The 22,526-nt window shown below is 42.5% G+C and overlaps 1 protein-coding gene across 2 annotated transcripts in view; it reads left to right on the plus strand.

Moving 5' to 3' along the window:
- Nucleotides 1-22,526, plus strand: part of LOC306823530 (protein spire homolog 1-like) — a 205,229-nt gene that overhangs the window by 88,213 nt on the left and 94,490 nt on the right. For both annotated transcript variants that reach the window (XM_079343118.1, XM_079343119.1), the window contains exons 4-6: nt 8,620-8,745; nt 10,886-10,960; nt 11,515-11,679. In XM_079343118.1, the coding sequence (XP_079199244.1) occupies nt 8,620-8,745; nt 10,886-10,960; nt 11,515-11,679 (366 nt within the window). The remainder of the gene's footprint in view (nt 1-8,619; nt 8,746-10,885; nt 10,961-11,514; nt 11,680-22,526) is intronic.

The raw sequence follows: 22,526 nt of genomic DNA on the forward strand, positions 1-22,526 counted from the left end.
GTGGCTGAGTTAATCTAACTCGAAACTGTACCTCCAACAGATAGAGGGTGAAGCTGCAAAGCAAACTTTCCAGGCCTATATCAAAACCTGGGACTGGAAGGTTTAGCAGAGTCTTTTGAACCTCAGTGACTATTGATGGGTGGGAGGAGTTTATGGTTATAAGCTGGTTCAAACACAGGACCCAATGGCTCCTGAGGAGCTTTAATTGTATGGAGAAAGGTGTTGAATGTATCTTGGCATGCAGAAAATGGTAAAGGTACAGCGTGCAAGAACTGTATCAATGATGATGTAGAGCAGAGGTTACCATACATTTCAGCTTTGGACCCCCACAATAACTGTGCTAGAGACCGGGGAACCCGACTGTCTCTATTTCAGCAGAGTAATGTAAGAAATGCTGTATAATAATATAATGTATAAACAGGACTGTGTGGACATTCACAATTTCCTTAACAGACACAAATGTCATTCATAGGGAGCAGCAGACACCTGCATTGTTTCACTTTTGGGAAGCATAAATTACTTTGCCACTGTTAACCATTTTTGAACCATTAGTTAAAATTCAACTAATATTTGAATGGGGTTTTTTCCACCATAATGGGTAAGATATGAAATTTTAGATCATTCAACTTTTGTATTTGGTGATGAAAAGCATCTCGTGACCCCCCTCTCAGTGTCTCATGAGCCCCCTGGGGGTCCCAGTCCCCACTTTAAGAACACTAGAGTGTGAAGAAAACTCAGACCTGGACCCCCAATACATTAAGCAATGTGGTGCAGTATATTTTTAACTAGTCTTCGAGATATTAAAATCAACATATAGAGCTATTGTAAATTTACATGTACAAGTGGGCGTGGCCATTTCTCCACCAAGTAATGGATTTTTTTGAAAACTAATGTTTGCAATGGATTCAGAATCCTAAAGAACCCCTAGTTTGACCCCTCACAAGCTACCAAAAGCTTATTTCACCAATAAGTATATAGTACCAGTAAGGTACTATTCCAGGTACCCCGACTTTGAGCCGCTCTCACAGATTTTCCTATGGGAGTTGGATTTAAATGTTTTTTTATGTGTTATAAGACACCTTTATAAACACGTTTGTGAAGAAATCTATTGGTAAGGAATTTATTCCCAGATTGGCCAAATATCTGATAAAATACCCTTACTATATAATTTGTTTTCGGATAAGAAATCTTAAAACATTTGTTTTAACCAAAAATGAGGAAAATGGAAAGAAGGCCCAGGGTGTGTTCAGATTTTCCATCGTATCTCCTTTTACTTTCCTTTTTTCCTTAACCCCGGAAGCATTTAAGTGGCTGGCATGATAAGAGCGGTTCGAATTCTCTAAAAGATAAGAAAAGGTGGGTCAGTGCTTCCTTTATAACTTCCTTAAGGATTGGAAACACTCGACCATCCTTTATGGAAGAAGATGAGAAAGTGCTGCCTTTCTTTCTTTCTTTCTTGCTTTCTTGCTTTCTCGCTTTCTTGCTTTCTTTCTTGCTTGCTTGAAAGAAAGCTGTTATTTGATGTTGATTTAATAAGAGAAAACTGTAATAGGCCTACAAAATCTTGTTTATAAAACAAAGGAAAGGGGCAGCAGATCATAGAAGTTAGCACTGCAATAATGTGCCTTGAACAATCTTAAACTCAGAGGTGAATTATGAACATAATGCTGATGTTGTAAAACGATCAAAGTGAAGTATCCTGGTGTCTAATAGCCTACCTTTATTTTATAAATCTGAATTATTTTGTGTGCACGCCATTTCCGGGCTTTGGACAAGGTACATTTTTAGTATAGATTCTATGCACTATTTTATCAATAAGACCCCTCAGCTGAATGGTCTTAATTTCATGGTGCAAAGTGTTTTATGTTGTGTCTGACAGTGAAGTGGGCAATCTTAGTGCCTCTCACTTTTAATTCCAACATTTTTGGATGAGCTGGAAACTGTAGTTTCAACACGGCAGACACACATCACTGAACTAAGTAAGTAAAGTAAGTAAAAAATTACTGATATTGCACCTTTCAAGAGCAGAAAAATGTCACAAAGTGCTTCACAATCAGAAAAAATTAAACACAGTTCAAACAAAACAGTCACAAGAAAAAATACAGACAGATTAGACAAAGGCACGTCTGAACAGATGGGTCTTCAGCTGCTTTTTAAAAAAGTGCACAGAGGTCAGGGCTCTCAGTTCTGGGGGAAGACCGTCCCCCGACCCTGATCAGAGGACCTCAGGGACCTGCTGGTGTTATGAGGCCTCAGCAGCTCGGTGATGTAGGATGGCGCTTGACCATGCAATGCTCTAAACACAATAACAAGAACAAAAGTAACGGGGAGCCAGTGTAAAGATTTAAGAATGGGTGTCACAGACCATCTGGATGATCTAGTCAACAGCTTGGCAGCAGCCTTCTGGCCCACTTGTAGGCTGTTCAAAGAAGTGACACCAAGACATGTAAACAGAAATACAGTAATCAAGACTTGATGAGACAAAAGCATGGACAATCATCTCCAAGATGTGCCGCAGTGTTGCCGGACTTGGACATAGGGGGCACGTGGGGTCTACACCATACCACTGGCATAGGTTTGCCGGAGAGGGCAATACATCATAGGCAGCCCTGATGGTAAAGCTCGCCCTGAATGCCTCCATCTCCCACAGATCTTTCCAGGAGATTATCCTCTTCTCTACTCCTTCCCATGCCATCCACTGCCCTTGCTTTGCCTGCGTCACAGCTTGCGCGCGCCTTCCTCTTCCTGCCGTACCTCCTGGACCACCAGCATGCGTCTCAGCCGGATTGGCCTTACTCCAGGCTTGGCACTTTCCCCTAAATTACCTTACCAAAACTAACCTACAGAATAAATTAAAATAACGTAACTAACGGTCTCCTCAGTCCCAGCCAAAACAACAAAACCCAGCAATCCAAACATGCATGAGCAAATAAATAAGTTATCATAATAAAGGGGGGAGCAGAATAAGTGGAAACAACGAAAGAACTTTCACCACCATGCTTCCAAAATGTTTGTGCGTCAGTCAGCTACCCCCTCTCTCCCCACCTGGCTCTTTTAAATCCACCCCCTCCCCCCCTGAGCACAAATTGATCTCAGGTGTGACACAAGTGAGGGAAGGGGGAGCTCATGAACACCAGAGAAAGTAGGCATGTAACACCCCCACACTGAAATGCTGAATATATGCCTACAGAATCCACCCCCCCCCCCCCCAAAAAAACCCCAAAAAAAACAAAACCCAAAGAAATAAAAAAAATTATTCAGTATAAAGAACGCAACAACGTGTCAGCCAGGACATTTTCTGCACCCCGATGTGCCTGACCTCCAGGTTTAAGGATTGAAGGAACAGGGCCCAACGCAGGATCCTCATGTTAGAATTCCATATTTGATAGATAAAGACCAGAGGATTGTGGTCTGTGCATTTGTTGAACAGACAAACTACAAAATGTTTAATCTTTTTCAATTGTGGAATACGCGTGCTGATGACGATTTTTTATTATTCTTTTCTTTAAATGCAAGACTGGATGCTGCACTCCACCCTGTCCATTTTGGAGGAGTACCACATGTGCTCCTACATCACTTGCATCAACCGAAACTTTAAAAGGACAATCAAACACAGGCGCAGCTAAAACAGGAATTGAGTCATTAAAGCCCTAATACAGTCAAACACACCCTGACAACTCTCAGACCAAATGAAACATTTCTTTTAGACTCAGCATTTCAGTGAGCGGAGTCGCCACAGCAGAGAAGTTCTTACAGAAGCTGAATGAAGGGAATGACTGAATAGCTTCTACTCTAGAGTCCACCAGCTTGACTGGACCTCGACTCACAATTTTTCAGTGTTAGGTGTCCTGTCCATATTTGCACTTCGCTAGATTTAACGTGAGATTGGCATCATTTAACTGGTGGAACACAGTCCGTATCTGCTGTATGTGATGGTCCCAGGTGTCTGAATATACCACAATGTCATCAAGATACTCCCCCCCCCACCCCCCCTCACACACACACACACACACACACACACACAAACAAATCTGAGAGCACTGTTTTCACCAGGTGCTGAAAAGTAGCCGTCTTTGTCAGTTTAGAGACCATAATTGCGGAGCATTGACTTCAACGTCTGGTGGAAACGTTCAATTGCACCCTGGCTTTCTGCCCGATAGGGACTTGAGCAGCAGTAACTGATGTTAAGCTGTTTCATTACTTGTGTAAAAAGCAACATGAAATTCGACGCCTGATCAGTCTGTATAACCTTTGGTAGCCCAAAAGGAGAAAAAAAAATCACCAGGGCTTTTACGACAATAGGAGCTATTATTTTACATAAAGGAATGGCCTCAGGAAAACAAGTTGCTGAACACATGATTGTCAGGAGGAATTTATTCCCTGTTTTTGTGCATGGTAAAGGACCAACACAGTCCACAATAACTTGTTCAAACAGCTTGCCCACAATTGGTATAGGATACAAAGGATATGGAGGAATATTCTGATTAGGCTTGCCAGAGACTTGACAAATGTGGCATGTTCTACAATGTTGGTATACATCCAGTTTAAAACCAAACAAGCATATTGTCCGTCATGAAAAAAGCGCAGTCCCCAACCTGAACAACAGGAGGAGACGAAGCAGGAACTACTGTTGGAGGGGTTTGATTGTTACAATCAACTAAATCTACTGCAGGTATCTCGTCAGTTAAATCCTTTTTTTGCCTGTTTGACATGGCACGGGTAACAGCCCACATGGAAAACACCTCCGGAAATGTCTGCCCCAGTTCATCCAGATGATCTGTAAGAGGAACGGTAGCGACTTCAGGGTTTAGAATAACTCAGCCCCCAGCTTGATCATTCCACAATATAAACGCTACACCATCAAGAGGAAACTGGGGACTTAAGCCCACCACAACACTTCCTTTGACCAAATCCGAGTCAAGGTATATACACTCAACAAAAATATAAACGCAACACTTTTGTTTTTGCTCCCATTTGTCATGAGATGGACTCAAAGATCTAAAATTCATTCCAGATACACAATATTACCATTTCTCTCAAACATTGTTCATAAATCTGTCTAAATGTGTGATAGTGAGCACTTTTGCTTTGCTGAGACAATCCATCCCACCTCACAGGTGTGCCACATCAAGATGCTCATCAGACACCATGATTAGTGCATAGGTGTACCTTAGACTGTCCACAATAAAAGGCCACCCTGAAATGTGCAGTTTTTGCTTTATTGAGGGTCTGGGGACTCAGAACCAGTCAGTATCTGGTGTGACCACCATTTGCCTCATGCAGTGCAACACATCTTCTTCGCATAGAGTTTATCAGATTGTCAATTGTGGCCTGTGGAATGTTGGTCCACTCCTCTTCAATGGCTGTGCGAAGTTGCTGGATATTAGTGGGAACTGGTACGCGCTGTCGTATACGCCGGTCAAGCACATCCCAAACATGCTCAATGGGTGACATGTCCGGTGAGTATGCTGGCCATGCAAGAACTGGGACATTTTCAGCTTCCAAGAATTGTGTACAGATCCTTGCAACATGGGGCCGTGCATTATCTTGCTGAAACATGAGGTGATGTTCATGGATGTATGGCACAACAATGGGCCTCAGGATCTCATCACGGTATCTCTGTGCATTCAAAATGCCATCAATAAAATGCACCTGTGTTCTTCGTCCATAACAGATGCCTGCCCATACCATAACCCCACCACCACCATGGGCCACTCGATCCACAACATTGACATCAGCAAAGCGCTCACCCACACGACGCCACACACGCTGTCTGCCATCTGCCCTGAACAATGTAAACCGAGATTCATCCGTGAAGAGAACACCTCTCCAACGTGCCAGACGCCATCGAATGTGAGCATTTGCCCACTCAAGTCTGTTACGGCGACGATCTGGAGTCAGGTTAAGACCCCGATGAGGACGACGAGCATGCAGTTGAGCTTCCCTGAGACGGTTTCTGACAGTTTGTGCAGAAATTCTTTGGTTATGCAAACCAATTGTTTCAGCAGCTGTCTGAGTAGCTGGTCTCAGACGATCTTGGAGGTGAACCTGCTGGATGTGGAGGTCCTGGGCTGGTGTGGTTACACGTGGTCTGCGGTTGTGAGGCCGGTTGGATGTACTGCCATATTCTCTGAAACGCCTTTGGAGACGGCTTATGGTGGAGAAATGAACATTCAATGCCCGAGCAACAGATCTGGTTGACATTCCTGCTGTCAGCATGCCAATTGCACGCTCCCTCAATGCTTGCGCCATCTGTGGCATTTTGCTGTGAGACAAAACTGCACATTTCAGAGTGGCCTTTTATTGTGGGCAGTATAAGGTACACCTGTGCACTAATCATGGTGTCTGATGAGCATCTTGATGTGGCACACCTGTGAGGTGGGATGGATTGTCTCAGCAAAGCAAAAGTGCTCACTATCACACATTTAGACAGATTTATGAACAATGTTTGAGAGAAATGGTAATATTGTGTATCTGGAATGAATTTTAGATCTTTGAGTCCATCTCATGACAAATGGGAGCAAAAACAAAAGTGTTGCGTTTATATTTTTGTTGAGTGTAGTATGCAGAGGTACCCCCACAAACTGCATCCCAAAACTCCGAACAAAAGCATCCGCATCCAGAGGACTTCTCCGAGAGCGGCAACACCCCTTTCAAAAGTACTGATTGTGTTCTTATTGTTTAGAGCGGAGCACTGATAAATGGTGTGACCACGCTTTTTACAATAAAAGCATGATTTCTCTTTTACATCTATAGTGCCCCTAATGCTGTGCTTTAATTCCTCCTGAGAATTTTGTTTTTCTGGAGAAGCAAAAGGTTGCCTAGCAGATGCGTAGTGCTCTGAACACACTGCTTTAATAAAAAGCCGACAAATGATGGCAGTGCGGAAGAAAGTTTGAGACGAGCCCGCAAATATGTTAACGGCTTCCTTAATTAACAGTAGATTTTACTGGGGATAACTCGTTAAAAGCAGACAAAAACATAAAGGAGGGACACCACACAAAATAATTAGATTTCAAAACCCAAGTTTTATTTAATAACTCTGCCAGTTCCCCACCCTTTTAAGAAAAAGCAATACTATGATAATCAAAATAAACAAACAAAAAGGACTGGAGACCCAGCGAAATAATGTAACTACTGGTCTCCCCAGTCCCAGCCAAAACAACAAACCCCAGCAATCCGAACATGCATGAGCAAATAAAGAACTTATCATATTAAAGGGGGGAGCGGAATGTGCAAAAAGAACAAAAGAACTCTCACCACCGTGCTTCCAAAGTGTTTGTTTGTCAGTCGGCTACCCCCTCTCTCCCCATTGCCTCCTCTTAATCCACCCCTCCCTCCTGAGTGCAAATTGATCTCATGTGCGACACAGATGGGTGAAGGGGGAGATCATGAACACCAGTGAGAGAGAGAGTAACACAAGCAATTGTGGGAGAAGAGCCTTGGTGAGAGAGCTAAAGAAGAACCCAAAGATCACTGTGGCTGAGCTCCGGAGATGGGAGAAAGTTCCACAAAGTCTACTATCACTGCAGCCCTCCACCAGTTGGGGCTTTATGACAGAGTGGCCTGACGGAAGCCTCTCCTCAGTGCAAGACATATGAAAGCCTGCACAGAGTTTGCCAAAAAATACATGAAGGACTCTCAGACTATGATAAAGAAGATTCTGTGGTCTGATGAGTACAAGATTGAACTTTTTGAAGTTAATTGTAAGCGGTATGTGTGGAGAAAACCTGGCACTGCTCATCACCTGCCCAATACAATCTCAACAGTAAAACATGGTGGTGGCAGCATCATGCTATGGGGGTGTTTCACCTTACAACAATACAATGACCCTAAACACAAAGTTTAAATAACAAAGGAGTAGCTTCGGAACAACTCTGTGACCATTCTTGACTGGTTCAGCCAGAGCCCTGACCTAAACCCAATTGCCTTTTTTGATTTTAGCAAATGGCTGCCATGAAACAAAGAGTGAAACATCTCATTTAGATTGTTGTAATTCCTTGTATGTCGGCATTGGCCTGTCTGAGCTCAACCGCCTGCAGCTTGTCCAGAACGCAGCACCTCGTCTCCTAACTGGGACAAAGATGCATGAGCACATAACTCCGGTGCTTTCCTCACTGCACTGGCTTCCAGTTAGGTACAGGATTCATTTTAAGATTCTTTTAATTTTTTTAAAATCTCTATATAAGCTGGCCCCAGAATACCTGTCTGAACTCTAACCCACTTTGTGGAACTCTTTACCTTTGACTGTGCGCACTGCACACTGCCTCTCAACTTTTAAAACACAGCTAAAAACACATCTGTTTACTTTGGCTTTTGGCAGTGTATAAATCACTTTTATTGGGTTTTATTGTTGTGCTTATTGTTTTTGCTGTTCGTGTGTGTGTGTTCGTGTGTGTGTGTGTGTGTGTGTGTGTCTGTGGGGGGGGGGGTAACTAACTGTCTTTTACTGTAAAGCACTTTGGTTGGCCACTCCCTTTTTTTTAAATGTGTTGCCTATATAAATAAAATTGACATTAAAACATTTAACAGGGTCTGAATACTTTCCGTACCCACTGTAACTGGTCAACATTTAAGGATAAACTCTTAATTTTTTGGGCTTCACTTTCTCCCTTGTAGCGGTGCAAAACTCATCTACCAAAGCTATCAAATGCTGAGAGTCACTACCAGGCTGTTTGTCGGGCTCTGTACACAGAAACCATGGAGCTGCACACTTTCCTTGAGAAAATGAAGAATGCCAAAGAGGTAGGTGCGATTATACTGTTCAATTTATGGACATAATTTTTTGATTCTAACTATGTTAACCATAATTAAAAACTAAATACTTTACTGTAAACCCTTAAAGGCCAACATGGGCACAAGTTGGTCTTCACATGGTGGGCATTGGGTGTGAACATTTACATTGTATCAAGTGAAAGTTATAGCAGTGACACTTAATTGCAATCAAATACAGTATATTTCTTCTTTACATCTCAAATTCGTATTAGATATCCCTTAATTTGCGACATGAGCAAATAACCACTTGAATTTAGAGCTGAAACGATAACTCGAATAATTCGATTACAAAAATTCATCGAGGAATTTTCGCTGCCTCGAGGCTTCGTTAATTTTTTTTTTTGCGTCATCAAAACTTTGGTATGAGTATAAAACACGTTTAACGTAGCTGCAGCTACCTGCTCCTCTCTCTTACACACAGACACTTCAGCGCTAACACGCACACACACGCGAGCACAAGTGCGGCGTGCCCCTTTTAACTTTTAGTCAGCACACAGTGGATCCGTGATCCATATGACCCAGTCGGGAACACGTGATCCGGTCAAACGGTCGGCTTTTCTCCGTTCACTCTCTCTGTGTTTGCAGCTAACATAACGATAGCAACGTCCTCTCACAGTCTCTATCATAGATGCGTCTATGATCTCTGTAGTCTGTGAGCGCGCTGAATGTACGCGCTGCAGGAGCAGACAGAGATACACTTTTAACAATATACAGGCTGATTATATGAAATGTCTAATGTCTTCAAAGCTAAATCAAGACAGAACTTGTTTGTGGAATAATAATTTAGCAAATATATATTTAAAGTTTCTCAATTTCCTTATCTGACATAATGATTGATTCTGTGATTGATTCAACAGAACATAATGCTTTCTCAATTAAATGTACTGTAACAGATGTGTAGGCTACACAAAACAGTTATTGCTATTTCAGCCATTAAAACGTGTTTGGTCTGTATTTTTCATCTACCTGCCGCCTTGACCAGTGAATCAGAAAGTGAATTTGGGACCCTGTCAGTAATATGGTGAGCATCATCAGCAGCTGTAGAGCAGAGGTGGTTGGCTGTAACAAGCAGGTGTTTCCATGGTAACTGCAAAGAAGCAGGTTTGTAGGGACGACCCAAGACGAGTTAAACCTTAATTAAGCAAAAGTATGATTTATTCGATTACTCGATTAATCAACGGGATATTCGATAGAATACTCGATTACTAAAATATTCGATAGCTGCAGCTCTACTTGAATTAACTGTTAGGTATTAAAGGCCTTAAGCTAGGGCAAACATAAAAGTATTCTCTCTTCCTCTCCATTCCAGATATTGTTTTACATGTTAAAGTCTCTTTTTTAAAACTTTTTTTATTTTTATTTAATATGTCCAATATTTGGATAGGACAGCTGTAGAAAGCTGAGGAAACATGGATACTGGTTGCAATTTTCATTGCTATCCAGTTATTATTGAGACATTTCACTGTGAGCCATTTGATCAATCAAGTAAAAACATTAATACACTAATGCCACTAACATGGCCAAAGGTGTAAGTCTAGCATTATAGAGTTGCATCTTGATGACAGTATTTAATTGTCTTATGATAATCTTTAATTTTTTGATGAAACATTTACGAGCTATCATTCTTCTTTTTTGGTGCACTTCATTTAAAAGCACTTATGAGCTGATCTTAGCTTTTCAATTAAAATCTCATAGCAATTAAGTGTCTGCATATTGAAAAAAATTCTGGTTTCCCAGAAGCTTCAGCTTTGGGGCGGCAGTAGCTCAGTCTGTAGGGACTTGGGTTGGGAACCGGAGGGTCGCAGGTTCAAGTCCCGGCACGGACCAAGTCCGGAAACTGGTCTGGTAGCTGGAGAGGTGCCAGTCCATTTCCTGAGCACTGCCGAGGTGCCCCTGAGCAAGGCACCGAACCCCAAAAACTGCTCTGGAGCGCCCGCTGTGGGCAGCAACCTCACTCTGAGACCTTTCCATTAATGCAGAGTGAAAACCGAATTTCCCCTCGAGGGATTAATAAAGTATATATTAAAAAAAAAAAAAAAAAAGCTTCTTTCTGATATATTGTTTGATATTCTAGCTCTGTCTCTCTCTTTCTGGCTCTCTCTTTCACCAGAACCTTCGTAAGATGGAAGAACATTCATTAGTGAATTCCAGTCAAGACTTGAATGAGCTTCAGAATGCTGATTGGGTAGGCAACTTTACTCTTGGTGTTTGACCCCGTGCCTTAATGGATAATTCAACTTTAGTTTCTGTGTATCAATAACCTCCCATTTAACAGTGGTGAGAGATCATCACACAATAGTGGAAAAAAAAGCAGCTAGACAATAAGATACTGAACAACAGATAAAAAATTAACATTACATTTTGGATGTCAAAGAAAAGTATGAAGAAGTAAAAACAGTCTATTTTTTTGAAATAATGAGAGATGATGAAAGAAAGGCATGAAAAATCATTATTTTAAGTTTTCAATGATGAGCGTAAAGCAATATGATATTTAGTGTGCATACACTCATACTGTACACAGTACATTCCGTTAAAAAATATAGTCATAAATCTATTCTATTCATACTATAAACATAGATGCATATTATCATTTGAAACATTATTATTCTCTAAATTGTGTAATAAAGTTGAACCTTGATTAACCCTCTTTACTTAACATTTACTAGACTGGAGCATGCTAATGTAAATGGTGTATTTTCCATTTACCTACTTTCCAAACTGGCTTTGCTTCTTTGTCAGGCTCGATTTTGGGTTCAGGTGATGAGGGACCTGCGTGAGGGAGTCAAGCTGAAGAAAGTCCAGGAGCGTCAATACAATCCTCTGCCTATAGAGTACCACCTACCTCCTTATGAGATGCTGATGGATGACATTAGGGCGAAACGCTACAAACTGCGAAAAGTCATGGTGAGTATCACATGTGAACTTTACATTGAAATCAATGCCACATTCATATATTCTGCTTTTGCATAGTTACTTTAAAATTGTTCAGTTCTGAGACCCAGACAGAAAGAGTTCTAAGTTATTTATTGAAATGTACTTGAGGTGAAGGCAGAGTTCGTTTTATTTGATTCTGATGAGAAAGATGTGATGCAGAGGGAGTATGTCAGTCAGAAACACGTTTTAGAGTTATACTGTAGTTAGGCATATACTTAGTCAAAGTCCTCTATATTGTCAATTTTTTAACACGTGCTGGAGGTACAGAAGAATCGAAAAAAAAACTTTTCTCTGTGTACACTAACTGTAAAAGATTCATATACATTTTTATATAAGATCAATAATTAATTATTTGTGTTTTTTTCTCTACAATTTTAACCATATAAATAGTTTTCAACATTACTTACCATCATAAATTATGTGTTTCTAGAGTATATTATCAGGTTATCAGTGAAAACAAATACAAATAGGCCAATTCAATAGGCAAGTTTTTGCCAGTAGAAATTTTTTGTCACGGTTTTAAGCAGGCTGCAGGTTGTTCTTCATGTTTTTGTTATCAGATGACCTGAAGAGACTATACATTGTTACTGTTCGTGTTTCATTCAAAATAATACAGAGCGTATTTGTGCAAGCATCAACAGCTGTTAAAGCCGACAAATAGACGTCGCTTTACATGACGCTAAAGAGCAACGGTGTCAGACTCATGTTGGGTCAGGGTCGGATTTGTTCCAATGAGACCTCCAGTGGGCCGGACTAATTTTAGTTTAGATAATATCATAATATCACGATAACTCAGAACATGTGTATATATAAGTGGCTGTATGATTAAAAACAAATCATAATAAGCTACTGGTATGGATGTATGTTAACTGTAACAAATTAGGGTAGGCATTATTCACATTTATTGAATTCTGTAGATTTATTTCTACAGATTTCCCCCCTTTATATAGTGCTGTACAAGTTATAGAAACCTTGACAGGGATTATTCTACGTGCCCTGGGATCAGTGTTTTTATAATGCAGAGTACAGTGAAAAGAGAGAGAGACTTTAGATGTTTATGTGAGGCCAGAGCACAGTTTGCTCTCGTTCATCATAGACAAAACCTTCTCATGAATATGCTGTCACAAACACACTGAGTGTCTTTGATGCAAACAGTCACCTTTAGGCATTTTAGTGCCAGCTATGGCATTGCGCACTGCGTACTGATCAGCTCTGTATTGAGTTTGACTTTCTCAATTGAGTAAACTCTGTTACTTAATTTATGGGCCAGGAATCTGTTCCACCTCCATAAGTAATTCAAGGAAGCATTTTAGTGCTGTTCCACGACTCAACTATTTGACAGCTATGATCGGACAGCCTGTGCGTGATACCGTTTTCGAATAACGAGTAAATGTTCAGTAATAATAACCTAGTTACAGCCAATTGAGAGCTGGTGGTAAAGGCGCAACAGCAGGCTACTCTATTTAGAAGTGATGTCACACTGAAACTGAAAAGTGATCAGCTCACTTTCTCCTCTCAGTGAACTATCAATTAACCTACTGTAAATAAAATCAGTTTATATTAATTTAATACAAATGATTTTTACCATAATCAGAGGTAAAATAAATCGAGAGATGCATCAGGCTCAACGCTGGTGTGGAGACAGTGGAGACAGTCTGTCAGTGGAGACAGTCTGGGCCGTTAAGAATGACACACCATCATAGCTCTGATATTTTGGCAACTTCTTAGCAAATAGACTGGTATAGTTTTGAGTCCTAAAATCAGGAAGTGAGTTAGCATTTTAGCGCCATGGGTTCCTAACTCTAAAAGTCAATGGGGATTTTGATTGGGTTTGTGGTTAGACGCCTGAAATAAGGTCTGTGGTTAACACAAACTGAAGAGATGTTGACATTTTATTAGATGAGATAGATAGATAGATAGATAGATAGATAGATAGATAGATAGATAGATAGATAGATAGATAGATAGATAGATAGATAGATAGATAGATAGATAGATAGATAGATAGATAGATAGATAGATAGATAGATAGATAGATAGATAGATAGATAGATAGATAGATAGATAGATAGATAGATAGATAGATACTTTATTGATCCCGACGGAAATTCAAGGCATCCAGTAGCAGTATACAGACAGGCAGGACACAAGACATTAGTTACAATACACACCCGCTGTCCCCCCTCCCCTCTGTACACAAAAATCCCCCAAACAAGATTTAGCAGCCCCTATGTGACTAAGAGTAAACATAATTATATGTTAAACCTGTGCAGTTAGCATTAGCAATTAGACTTAAAACTTATATAGCATAATGTACATAACCTGTGAGGAGAGAAAAACGTGTTGGTTAAAAGAGACCTGTAAACAGTTAAAGAGCCTTGGAAACAAAGTGCTGGCCTTCTAGAAACTAGTTACATGTGCATGTACAGGGTGTTTGAGATAGTGACAGAGGTGTGAGTACAGTCGTTAAACAGTCAATGCAGGAATGTAAATTGGCTCACCAACTTAAAGGAGCAGTGATTAGCATTAAGTGTCCATGACAATAAGCTGAAACCAGGAGTAATTTGGGTGATTATCATAAAGTACCCAACTATTGAGGAGCAGATTAGCATTAAGTGTTGAAGACAATAGAGTGAAACTTGACCTAATTAGGGTGATCATGTCAACCATTACAGATGTAGCTAAACACAACAGTAGGATGAAACCAGACATGGTTAGGGTGATTATCTTTAAAGTGACCAGTGCTCAGTAAGGTGACTATCAATATGCATTAAAGTGTCCAACTGGAGGCTGACTCTGAGGTCAGCAGTGCAGATGAGGAATGAGAAAAAAGTGAAAAAAAAAGAGTTCAGGGTTCACCGTGTGCTTCTTCCCTGCCGTGACAGTGAGGTGTTGTACAATCTGATGGCCAGGGGGACAAAAGAGTTCTTGAGCCTGTCCGTGGAGCACGACTGTGACAGCAGTCTGTCACTGAACATGCTCCTCTGCCCGGTGAAGGTGCTGTGCAGAGGGTGGTGTGTGTTGTCCATGATGGAGAGCATTTTGTCCAGAGACCTCCTCTCTACCACTGTCACCAGTGAGTCCAGCTCTGTGCCCACCACAGAGCTGGCCCTCCTCACCAGTCTGTCCAGGCGTGCTGCGTCCCTCTTCTTGCAGCTTCCTCCCCAGCACACCACTGCGTAGAAGAGGACGCTGGACACCACAGACTGGTAGAACATCTGCAGCAGCTTTTTGCAGATGTTGAAGGACCCCAGCCTTCTCAGGAAGTACAGACGACTATGTCCCTTCCTGCAGGTAGTGTCCATGTTAGGCGACCAGTCCAGCTTGTCATCCAGCTGCAGCCCCAGGTACCCGTAGGTCCTGACCACCTCCACGTCGACCCCGCCGATGGAAACAGGTTCTAGATGTGGTTTGTTCCTTCGGAAGTCCACCACCATCTCCTTGGTCTTGGAGGTGTTTAGCTGCAGATGGTTGTCACTGCACCACGTCACAAAGTCCTCGATCAGGCTCCTGTACTCCTCCTCCTGTCGCTGACACAAGCAACTATCGCAGTGTCGTCCGAGTATTTCTGCATGTGGCAGAGCTCAGAGTTATACTGGAAGTCAGAGGTGTACAGGGTGAACAGGACAGGGGAGAGCACGGTCCCCTGTGGTGCTCCGGTGCTGCTGACCACAGTCTCAGATGTGCAGTCCTTCAGTCTGACGTACTGTGGTCTCTCTGTGAGGTAGTCCGTGATCCACCTCACCAGGTGCGAGTCCACCCTCATCTCGGTCAGCTTGTCTCTCAGTAGGAGGGGATGGATGGTGTCGAAAGCGCTTGAGAAATCAAAGAACATGATTCTCATCACGCTGCTCCCTTTGTCCAGATGAGAGTAAGCCCTGTGTAGAAGATAGAGGATGGCATCGTCCACGCCCACCTTTGCCTGGTATGCAAATTGCAGGGGATCCTGTGCGTGTTGTACCTGGGGTCTGAGGTGTTGGAGCAGCAGCCGTTCGAAGGTCTTCATAACGTGGGATGTCAGAGCGATTGGTCTGAAGTCGCCTGGCTCACTGGGGTTATTCTTCTTGGGGACAGGGGTGAGGCACGAGGTCTTCCAGAGCACAGGAACCTTCCCGAGCCGCAGGCTCATGTTGAAGATATGCTGAAGTGGCTCCCCCAGCTCAGCAGAGCAGGCCTTTAGCATCCTGGGACACACCTTGTCTGGGCCTGCTGCCTTCCTGGGGCGGAGTCTCTTCAGCTCCTTGCTCACCTGGTCTCTGGTGATGGTGGGGGGGAGGGGGGATGGATTGTCACTGGAGGTTGTATCTGTTCTGGTGGAGGTGTTGGGGGGAGTGAGAGGGGGGAGGGGGTGTGTAGAGGGGTGCTGGGGGGACAGGCACTGGCTGCAGCGACGGGGCTGTCGAACCTGTTAAAAAACAAGTTGAGCTGGTTTGCTCTCTCAGGGTCCCCGTCTTCTGCGTTGTTGTTTTTCTTTTTGCAGCCTGTGATGGTCTTCATGCCCTCCCAGACCTCCCTCATGTTGTTCTGCTGCAGCTTCTGTTCTACTTTCCTTCTGTACTCCTCCTTTGCCTCTCGGAGTCTGACCTTGAGTTCCCCCTGCACACGCTTCAGCTCTGCCTGGTCTCCCTCCTTGAATGCCCTTTTCTTCCTGTTAAGGATCTCCTTGACATCGCTGGTGATCCAGGGCTTGTTATTCGGGAAGCAGCGCACAGTTTTAGTGGGAACCACAACGTCCATACAGAAGTTCATGTAGTCAGTTGTGCAGTGTGTGACCCCCTCAATGTCATCACCATGGGTCTCTTGTAGGGCACTCCAGTCAGTGGTCTCAAAACAGTCTCTGGGCGCCTCCTCTGCCTCAGGAGACCACTTTCTGAAGGTGCGAGTAGTTATCGGTTGTCTCTGGATCATAGTTTTGTACTGTGGCTTTAGTAGGACCAGGTTGTGGTCGGACTTACCCAGAGGTGGTAGGGGGGTGGCAGTGTAGGCGTCCTTCACGTTTGCATACAGGAGGTCTATTGTCCTGTTCTTCCTGGTGGGACAGCTTACAAACTGGTGAAAGTCCGGTAGTGTGGAGTTCAATGTAACATGGTTAAAGTCCCCTGAGATGGCGATGAAAGCATCCGGGTGCAGCGTTTGTAATCTTGAGGTGGTCGCGTGGATGACGTCACACGCAGTTTCGGCGTGTGCCCGGGGTGGAAAGTAAACACAGACCACGATCGCGTGAGAAAATTCCCTCGGCATGTAGTAAGGACGGAGACCCACCGCCAGCAGCTCGATGTCTTTGCTGCACATTGCCTCCTTCACAGTAACATGTCCATGGTGGCACCATCTGTTGTTAATAAACAGCGCAAGTCCTCCTCCTTTCCGTTTGCCGCTGCGTTTCATGTCTCTGTCCGCTCTCACTGTAGTAAAGCCCGTTAGATCCACGTTAGCGTCCGGGGTGTTTTGAGTCAGCCAGGTTTCTGTGAGGCACATTAAACTGCACTCTCTAAATGTCCGGTTGTTCCTCACGAGAGCAGCCAGCTCGTCTGTCTTGTTGGTTAGACAGTTTACGTTCCCCATAACTATCACCGGAACCGAGGGCTTGTACCTCCATCGCTTAGCCGCGAGCTTAGCCTTTACCAGAGCCCCGGCTCTACAGCCTCTATACCGCCGCCTCAGCTCCTCTGGTATCGGGTGAACAATGCCGGCTTGTCCCGCTGACCGGAGCAAGAGCTCTATCTATCTATCTATCTATCTATCTATCTATCTATCTATCTATCTATCTATCTATCTATCTATCTATCTATCTAACTATCTAACTATCTAACTATCTAACGGTCATGACGTCATTATAAACCAACAGCGGTGTAGTTCGCTGGAGCATAACATTAACTCTTTACTTCGCTTGGCTGCATTAACTCTTCAAACTTCATTTAAATTATGTTCATCTGTAAAGATTATCCCACTGAATAAAACAGCTACGCATCAGAAACGTGTGTTTGACACAGAGCTTATTTTTGGCAATGATCCAAAATCCAATGCAAAAATTCCATAGGCGAATTTTCGTAGGAACCACCGGCGCCATTTTTTCGGGTTGGCCTACAAAAATACATCATTACTATACCAGTCTATAGTTAGTTAAGTAAATTGGAAATGGTAAATGGACTTGAGCAACTACCCATTCACACTCATGGCTGGTTATATGGCCCATCAAGTAACTAATACCATTCATATGCAACCTGACACAATTTTCGTGCCATCATATTACCTTTTGCGTTTCTGAATATATATATTTTTTACTATTTGGTGAAAATATGTCCATGGGCCTTGAGTTTGACACATATGCTTTCGAGGAAAGGACGGCTCAGGCCTCTAAAAACATATTTCCTCGTTTCCTCTCTCCTCTGCCTCTTTTCTTTGCATCTCTCCATGTATCTCTGGTGGGAGGGACTAAGACACAAATGGAGGAGTCAAAAGGGCACCATAGCAATGAGTCCTAAAACCTGGAAGTGAGTGAGCATTTAAGCGCCATGAACTCCATCCTCTAAAAGTTAATGGCAAATTTGAATGTGTTTGTGGTTAGACGCCTGAAATTAGGTCTGTGGTTAACACAACCTTAAGAGATCTTGCCGTTTTGTTAGACAAGATAAACTACGTCAAGTAAGGCCCCCGCTTGTAAATTTAGAAATGTTTACGTGTCTTTAAAATGGCAATTGCTTTCAAATGGCTAAATAACAGTGGTTTTCCGCGACATTAAACATCATCATGCCGGGAACACTCCCACTCAATGCTCTTACAAATATTAGGTTAATCAAAATCTTGGATTACATCAATGAAACATAACAGTTGTGATGTCAAAATCAACCGAATGTGGTGTTGTTCGCTTTTTAGCATAACGTTAGCTTCTTACTTCCCTTGCCTGCATTAACGCTTCCAACTTCATAAAAGTTTGTAAAAATTTTCTTGCTGAACAAAACACCTAAGCATCAGAAATGTGTGCTTGTCACAGAGCTTATTTTCTGCAATGATACAAGATCCAATGTTTTTTTGTCAGGTTGGCTGTTGAGGAGTTAAAATCTGAATATTTCCCATTAAAGTAATGGGAACTAGTCTGATGCACAGTAATGGACCAGACGTGTTTTCCCGAGGCTCCGTGTTGTCTCTATCAACTTTACTGTTTTAATTAGTGTACCTATCACAATTTACTTGCACTTTAGTAATCTGAGTTTTGTAACAATTTTTCAAGAGTCATGCCACCGAAAAAAGTCATGCCACCGAAAAAAGACAACAGCCATACTCATAAGACTAAGGCTAGCTCCCATGCTGCTAGCAACGAAGCTATACTAGCTGCCATCGATAAACAGGGGGCCAAGTTGACAAAAGTATTTAATCTCATGGATGACTTGAAGAAGTCAATGGAAGGTCGCCTTGATGCAATTGATGGTGGTCTTTTGAAGCTTCAGAAAGAACACTGTGAAGCTGAACATCGTATGGACGACATGGATCAAGCCCTTACAGCTGCTGATCACCGCATTACTGCCCTGGAAGCTATGTGCAAGGAGCTACAGGTTGCTAATGGCTTCCTTAAAACTAAGGTGAACGACTTGGAGGGGCGCTCACGCAGGCTTAACATCAGGATCGTGGGCATCAAGGAGGGAGAAGAGAATGGTCGCCCTACTGAATTTGTCTCAAGATTGATTCGGGAGCTACTCGGCCAGGACAACTTTGACAAGCTGGTGAAAATAAACCAAGCTCATTGCACGCTGAGACCGAGGTCGCCTCCTCGGATCATCATTGCCAAGGTCCACAACAACAGCGATGTGGGCAACATTTTTCGGCTCGCGCGTCAACATGCACTGTGCTACCATTGCGGAAGAGTCTCAATATTCCAGGACTACACCGCCGAGGTATTGGCCCAGCGGCAGCCCTTTAACAATGTTAGGAAGAAACTCATTGGTTTCGTTGCAAAGTGCACCCTGCGTTTCCCGGCCAACTCCACGTCGTCCTCAACGGCTCAGTCAGCATCTTCACATCTCTGACAGATGTTGAACGGTTTCCAGACACTCTTACTGACAATACTTAACTCTTGTATGTCTCTTTGTATGGCTCTCACTATTTTTTGTGGTGCAACATGACTATTGTGAAGGTATGATGGTCTATATGTTATATTAATATTGTGCACTTTGTACCAGACAGCATACTACAACTCTTTTTAGTCAGGTGTGGGGCATGCATTATATTGTTCTTGGATTGTGTGACATAAAATATGCCAGGTCTTTTAAGTTAAAACCTTTTGCTATATTAATCTCAATAATTTCTACCTAGTGCAATTCTCCATTTGTTATATTAGAGGTATAGGGCATGCCTCTACCAAGTTATTTGTTTCATCATTACTTTCTCATGCAGGTACCATCTATCAACCTTTTTATAAGCATAATGGTTGAACACACGGTGCTGGCGGTTTAGGTCAGCTTGTTACTGTTACTTTATTGGCCGGTTCTTTTACCCGGCAGCCTCCTCTTTAGCAACTTGGATGTGCAGCTTGTTCTTCGCTGCGGTTTTGGGTATTTTGGGTTGTTTTTTTCTCATTGCTTTTATGTGTTTTTAGAGTTTTTTACGTTTGTCACTCTGCCAGTCTTTTGTCCCATCTGTCAGTCTTTGTCCTTTGCTGTATTCCTTTCTTGGATGCAGGATAGCTGTTCATCTAGGTCAAGTATGAGTCCCGTCACCTTTACCTCTTGGAACTGTAGGGGCCTTGGCACGGCTGTGAAGAGAGCAGCAGTGTTTTCTCATTTAAAATCTTTGTCATCTGATATAATATTTTTACAGGAAACCCACATTCGGACCACACTGAGCAGAGACGATTGAGGTCTATATGGGTGTTGCAGGTGTACCAATCCACTTATTCTTCCAAAGCACGAGAGGTTGCCATACTTATCCGCAAAACCATTCCGTTTGTATTCCAGTCCATGGTCACTGACCCAGGTGGGAGATATGTTCTTGTCACTGGTACAATAAATTCCCTTCCACTCACTCTCTTAAATATATATGCCCCTAACGTTGACTGCCCTGTTTTTTTTGGTAAAGTTTTTGATCTTGTCTCTGTAAACAGCAACCATAATTTAATTGTGGGAGGCGACATCATCTGCTATCTTGACCCTCAATTGGACAGATCTTCTTCAAAAGCAGCTCCTCCCCAAAGATCTATCCCGGTCCTTCAATCTTAAAAAATCGTAAAATCACTAGATCTGGTTGACATCTGGAGACTTCAGCACCCCTCAGAAAAACAATACTCCTTTTTTTCTTCTGTACATGGTAGTTTTTCCAGGATTGACAGGTTGACTCTAAACTGCTTTCAAGCACACTTGGTTCAACTTACCATGGTATACTAATTTCTGATCATGGTTCTCTGTCTATGAAAATTGATTTTAATATTCCCATACGTCGTTACATTTGGAAATTAAACGCCTCTCTGCAGGCAGAACCATCCTTTTGTGAATACATAACAGCTAAGAGCTGAGACTTTTTACTCACAAATGATAACAGTATGCTTTCAGATTCAATTCTATGGGAGACCTTTAAGGTTGTCTTAAAGGGTCATATTGTCGTCTACCAATCATCGAGCAAGAGAGCCAGACAGCGGCGACTATCTGACATTGAGGCTGAGCTATCCGTATTAGAAGGTATTTATCGCCAATCTTAGTCCATGGACACCTTTAATTCCATCTTGAGACTGAAATACAAATATAGAAATATAGTCGGCGAGCAGGTTAAAAACCATATCTGCAGGCTCAGGCAAAAGCATTTTGAGTTGGGTGATAAGGCCGAAAGGCTGCTTGCCAGGCAGTTAAAAGGCGTGCAGGCTGACAGGGCAATACATAAAATCTCCTCCTTTACTGGTGACATACTAACAGACCCCAAACTAATAACTGAGAGATTTGTTAGTTTTTTTCAGCCAGCTTTACGCCTCTAAGTCTAAAGCCACTCTGGCTGACATTGCTGGCTTTTTAAATGTGTTAGATATGCCTGTTCTTGGTGATGTGGCTAGGCAAGATATAGATTCAGACATTACTCTGGAGGAAATCAAAGTTGCTATTCGTTCATTTCCTAATGGCAAAGCGTGTGTAGTTTCTTAAGTCCCCTCCTTGACGATGATGTGTAGATGATGAAGAAATATCCGCTGACACTGACTTGCATGTAATATAAGACATTTATTTACAAAGTCAAGAAACAGCATCAGTCCAGGTTAGTCATGGCACCTGGGAGAGTCACCAGCCAAATGTGATCCCCTCGAACAATGAGAAGACCCTCTTATTTATACAGTATTGGTCAACAACATCAAGACATTTACGACTTCATTTAAGCTTTGATCATTCAGGCTCCTACAGTCCTGCACCCCCTGTGGTTCCTCAGGACATCTGGCTTCAAAAGTTACACAGGTCACCATAAGGTGACTTCTTATCTCCCCCAATACTAAGTGTCTGTTCTCATTTCAATACCAAATTGTTTATCTTTCTCAGTCTTAAGGAATACCCCCATAAATGAACCCCTACATTGTCTTTGATGTTGAACCAATCTCTAACTTCAAGAACACCATTTGTCCCACCAACAGCTCACATGTTTCAGCGGCACACTTCACATACTTATTATATATTACATTGGGTTACATGTAAAATACACTTAACGTGCAGCCCAGATGGCTTTGGAATTGAGTTTTATAAAGCACACATAGATACTGTTGCCCCTCTTTTACTCGGTATGGTAAACTGCTCTCTTGATGATGGTAGTTTTCCAAGAACTTTTTTAGGGACAGTACTAATGTCCCTATTGCCCTC

This window comes from Symphodus melops, assembly GCF_947650265.1.
Source record: "Symphodus melops genome assembly, chromosome: 5".
NCBI classification, from domain to species: domain Eukaryota; kingdom Metazoa; phylum Chordata; class Actinopteri; order Labriformes; family Labridae; genus Symphodus; species Symphodus melops.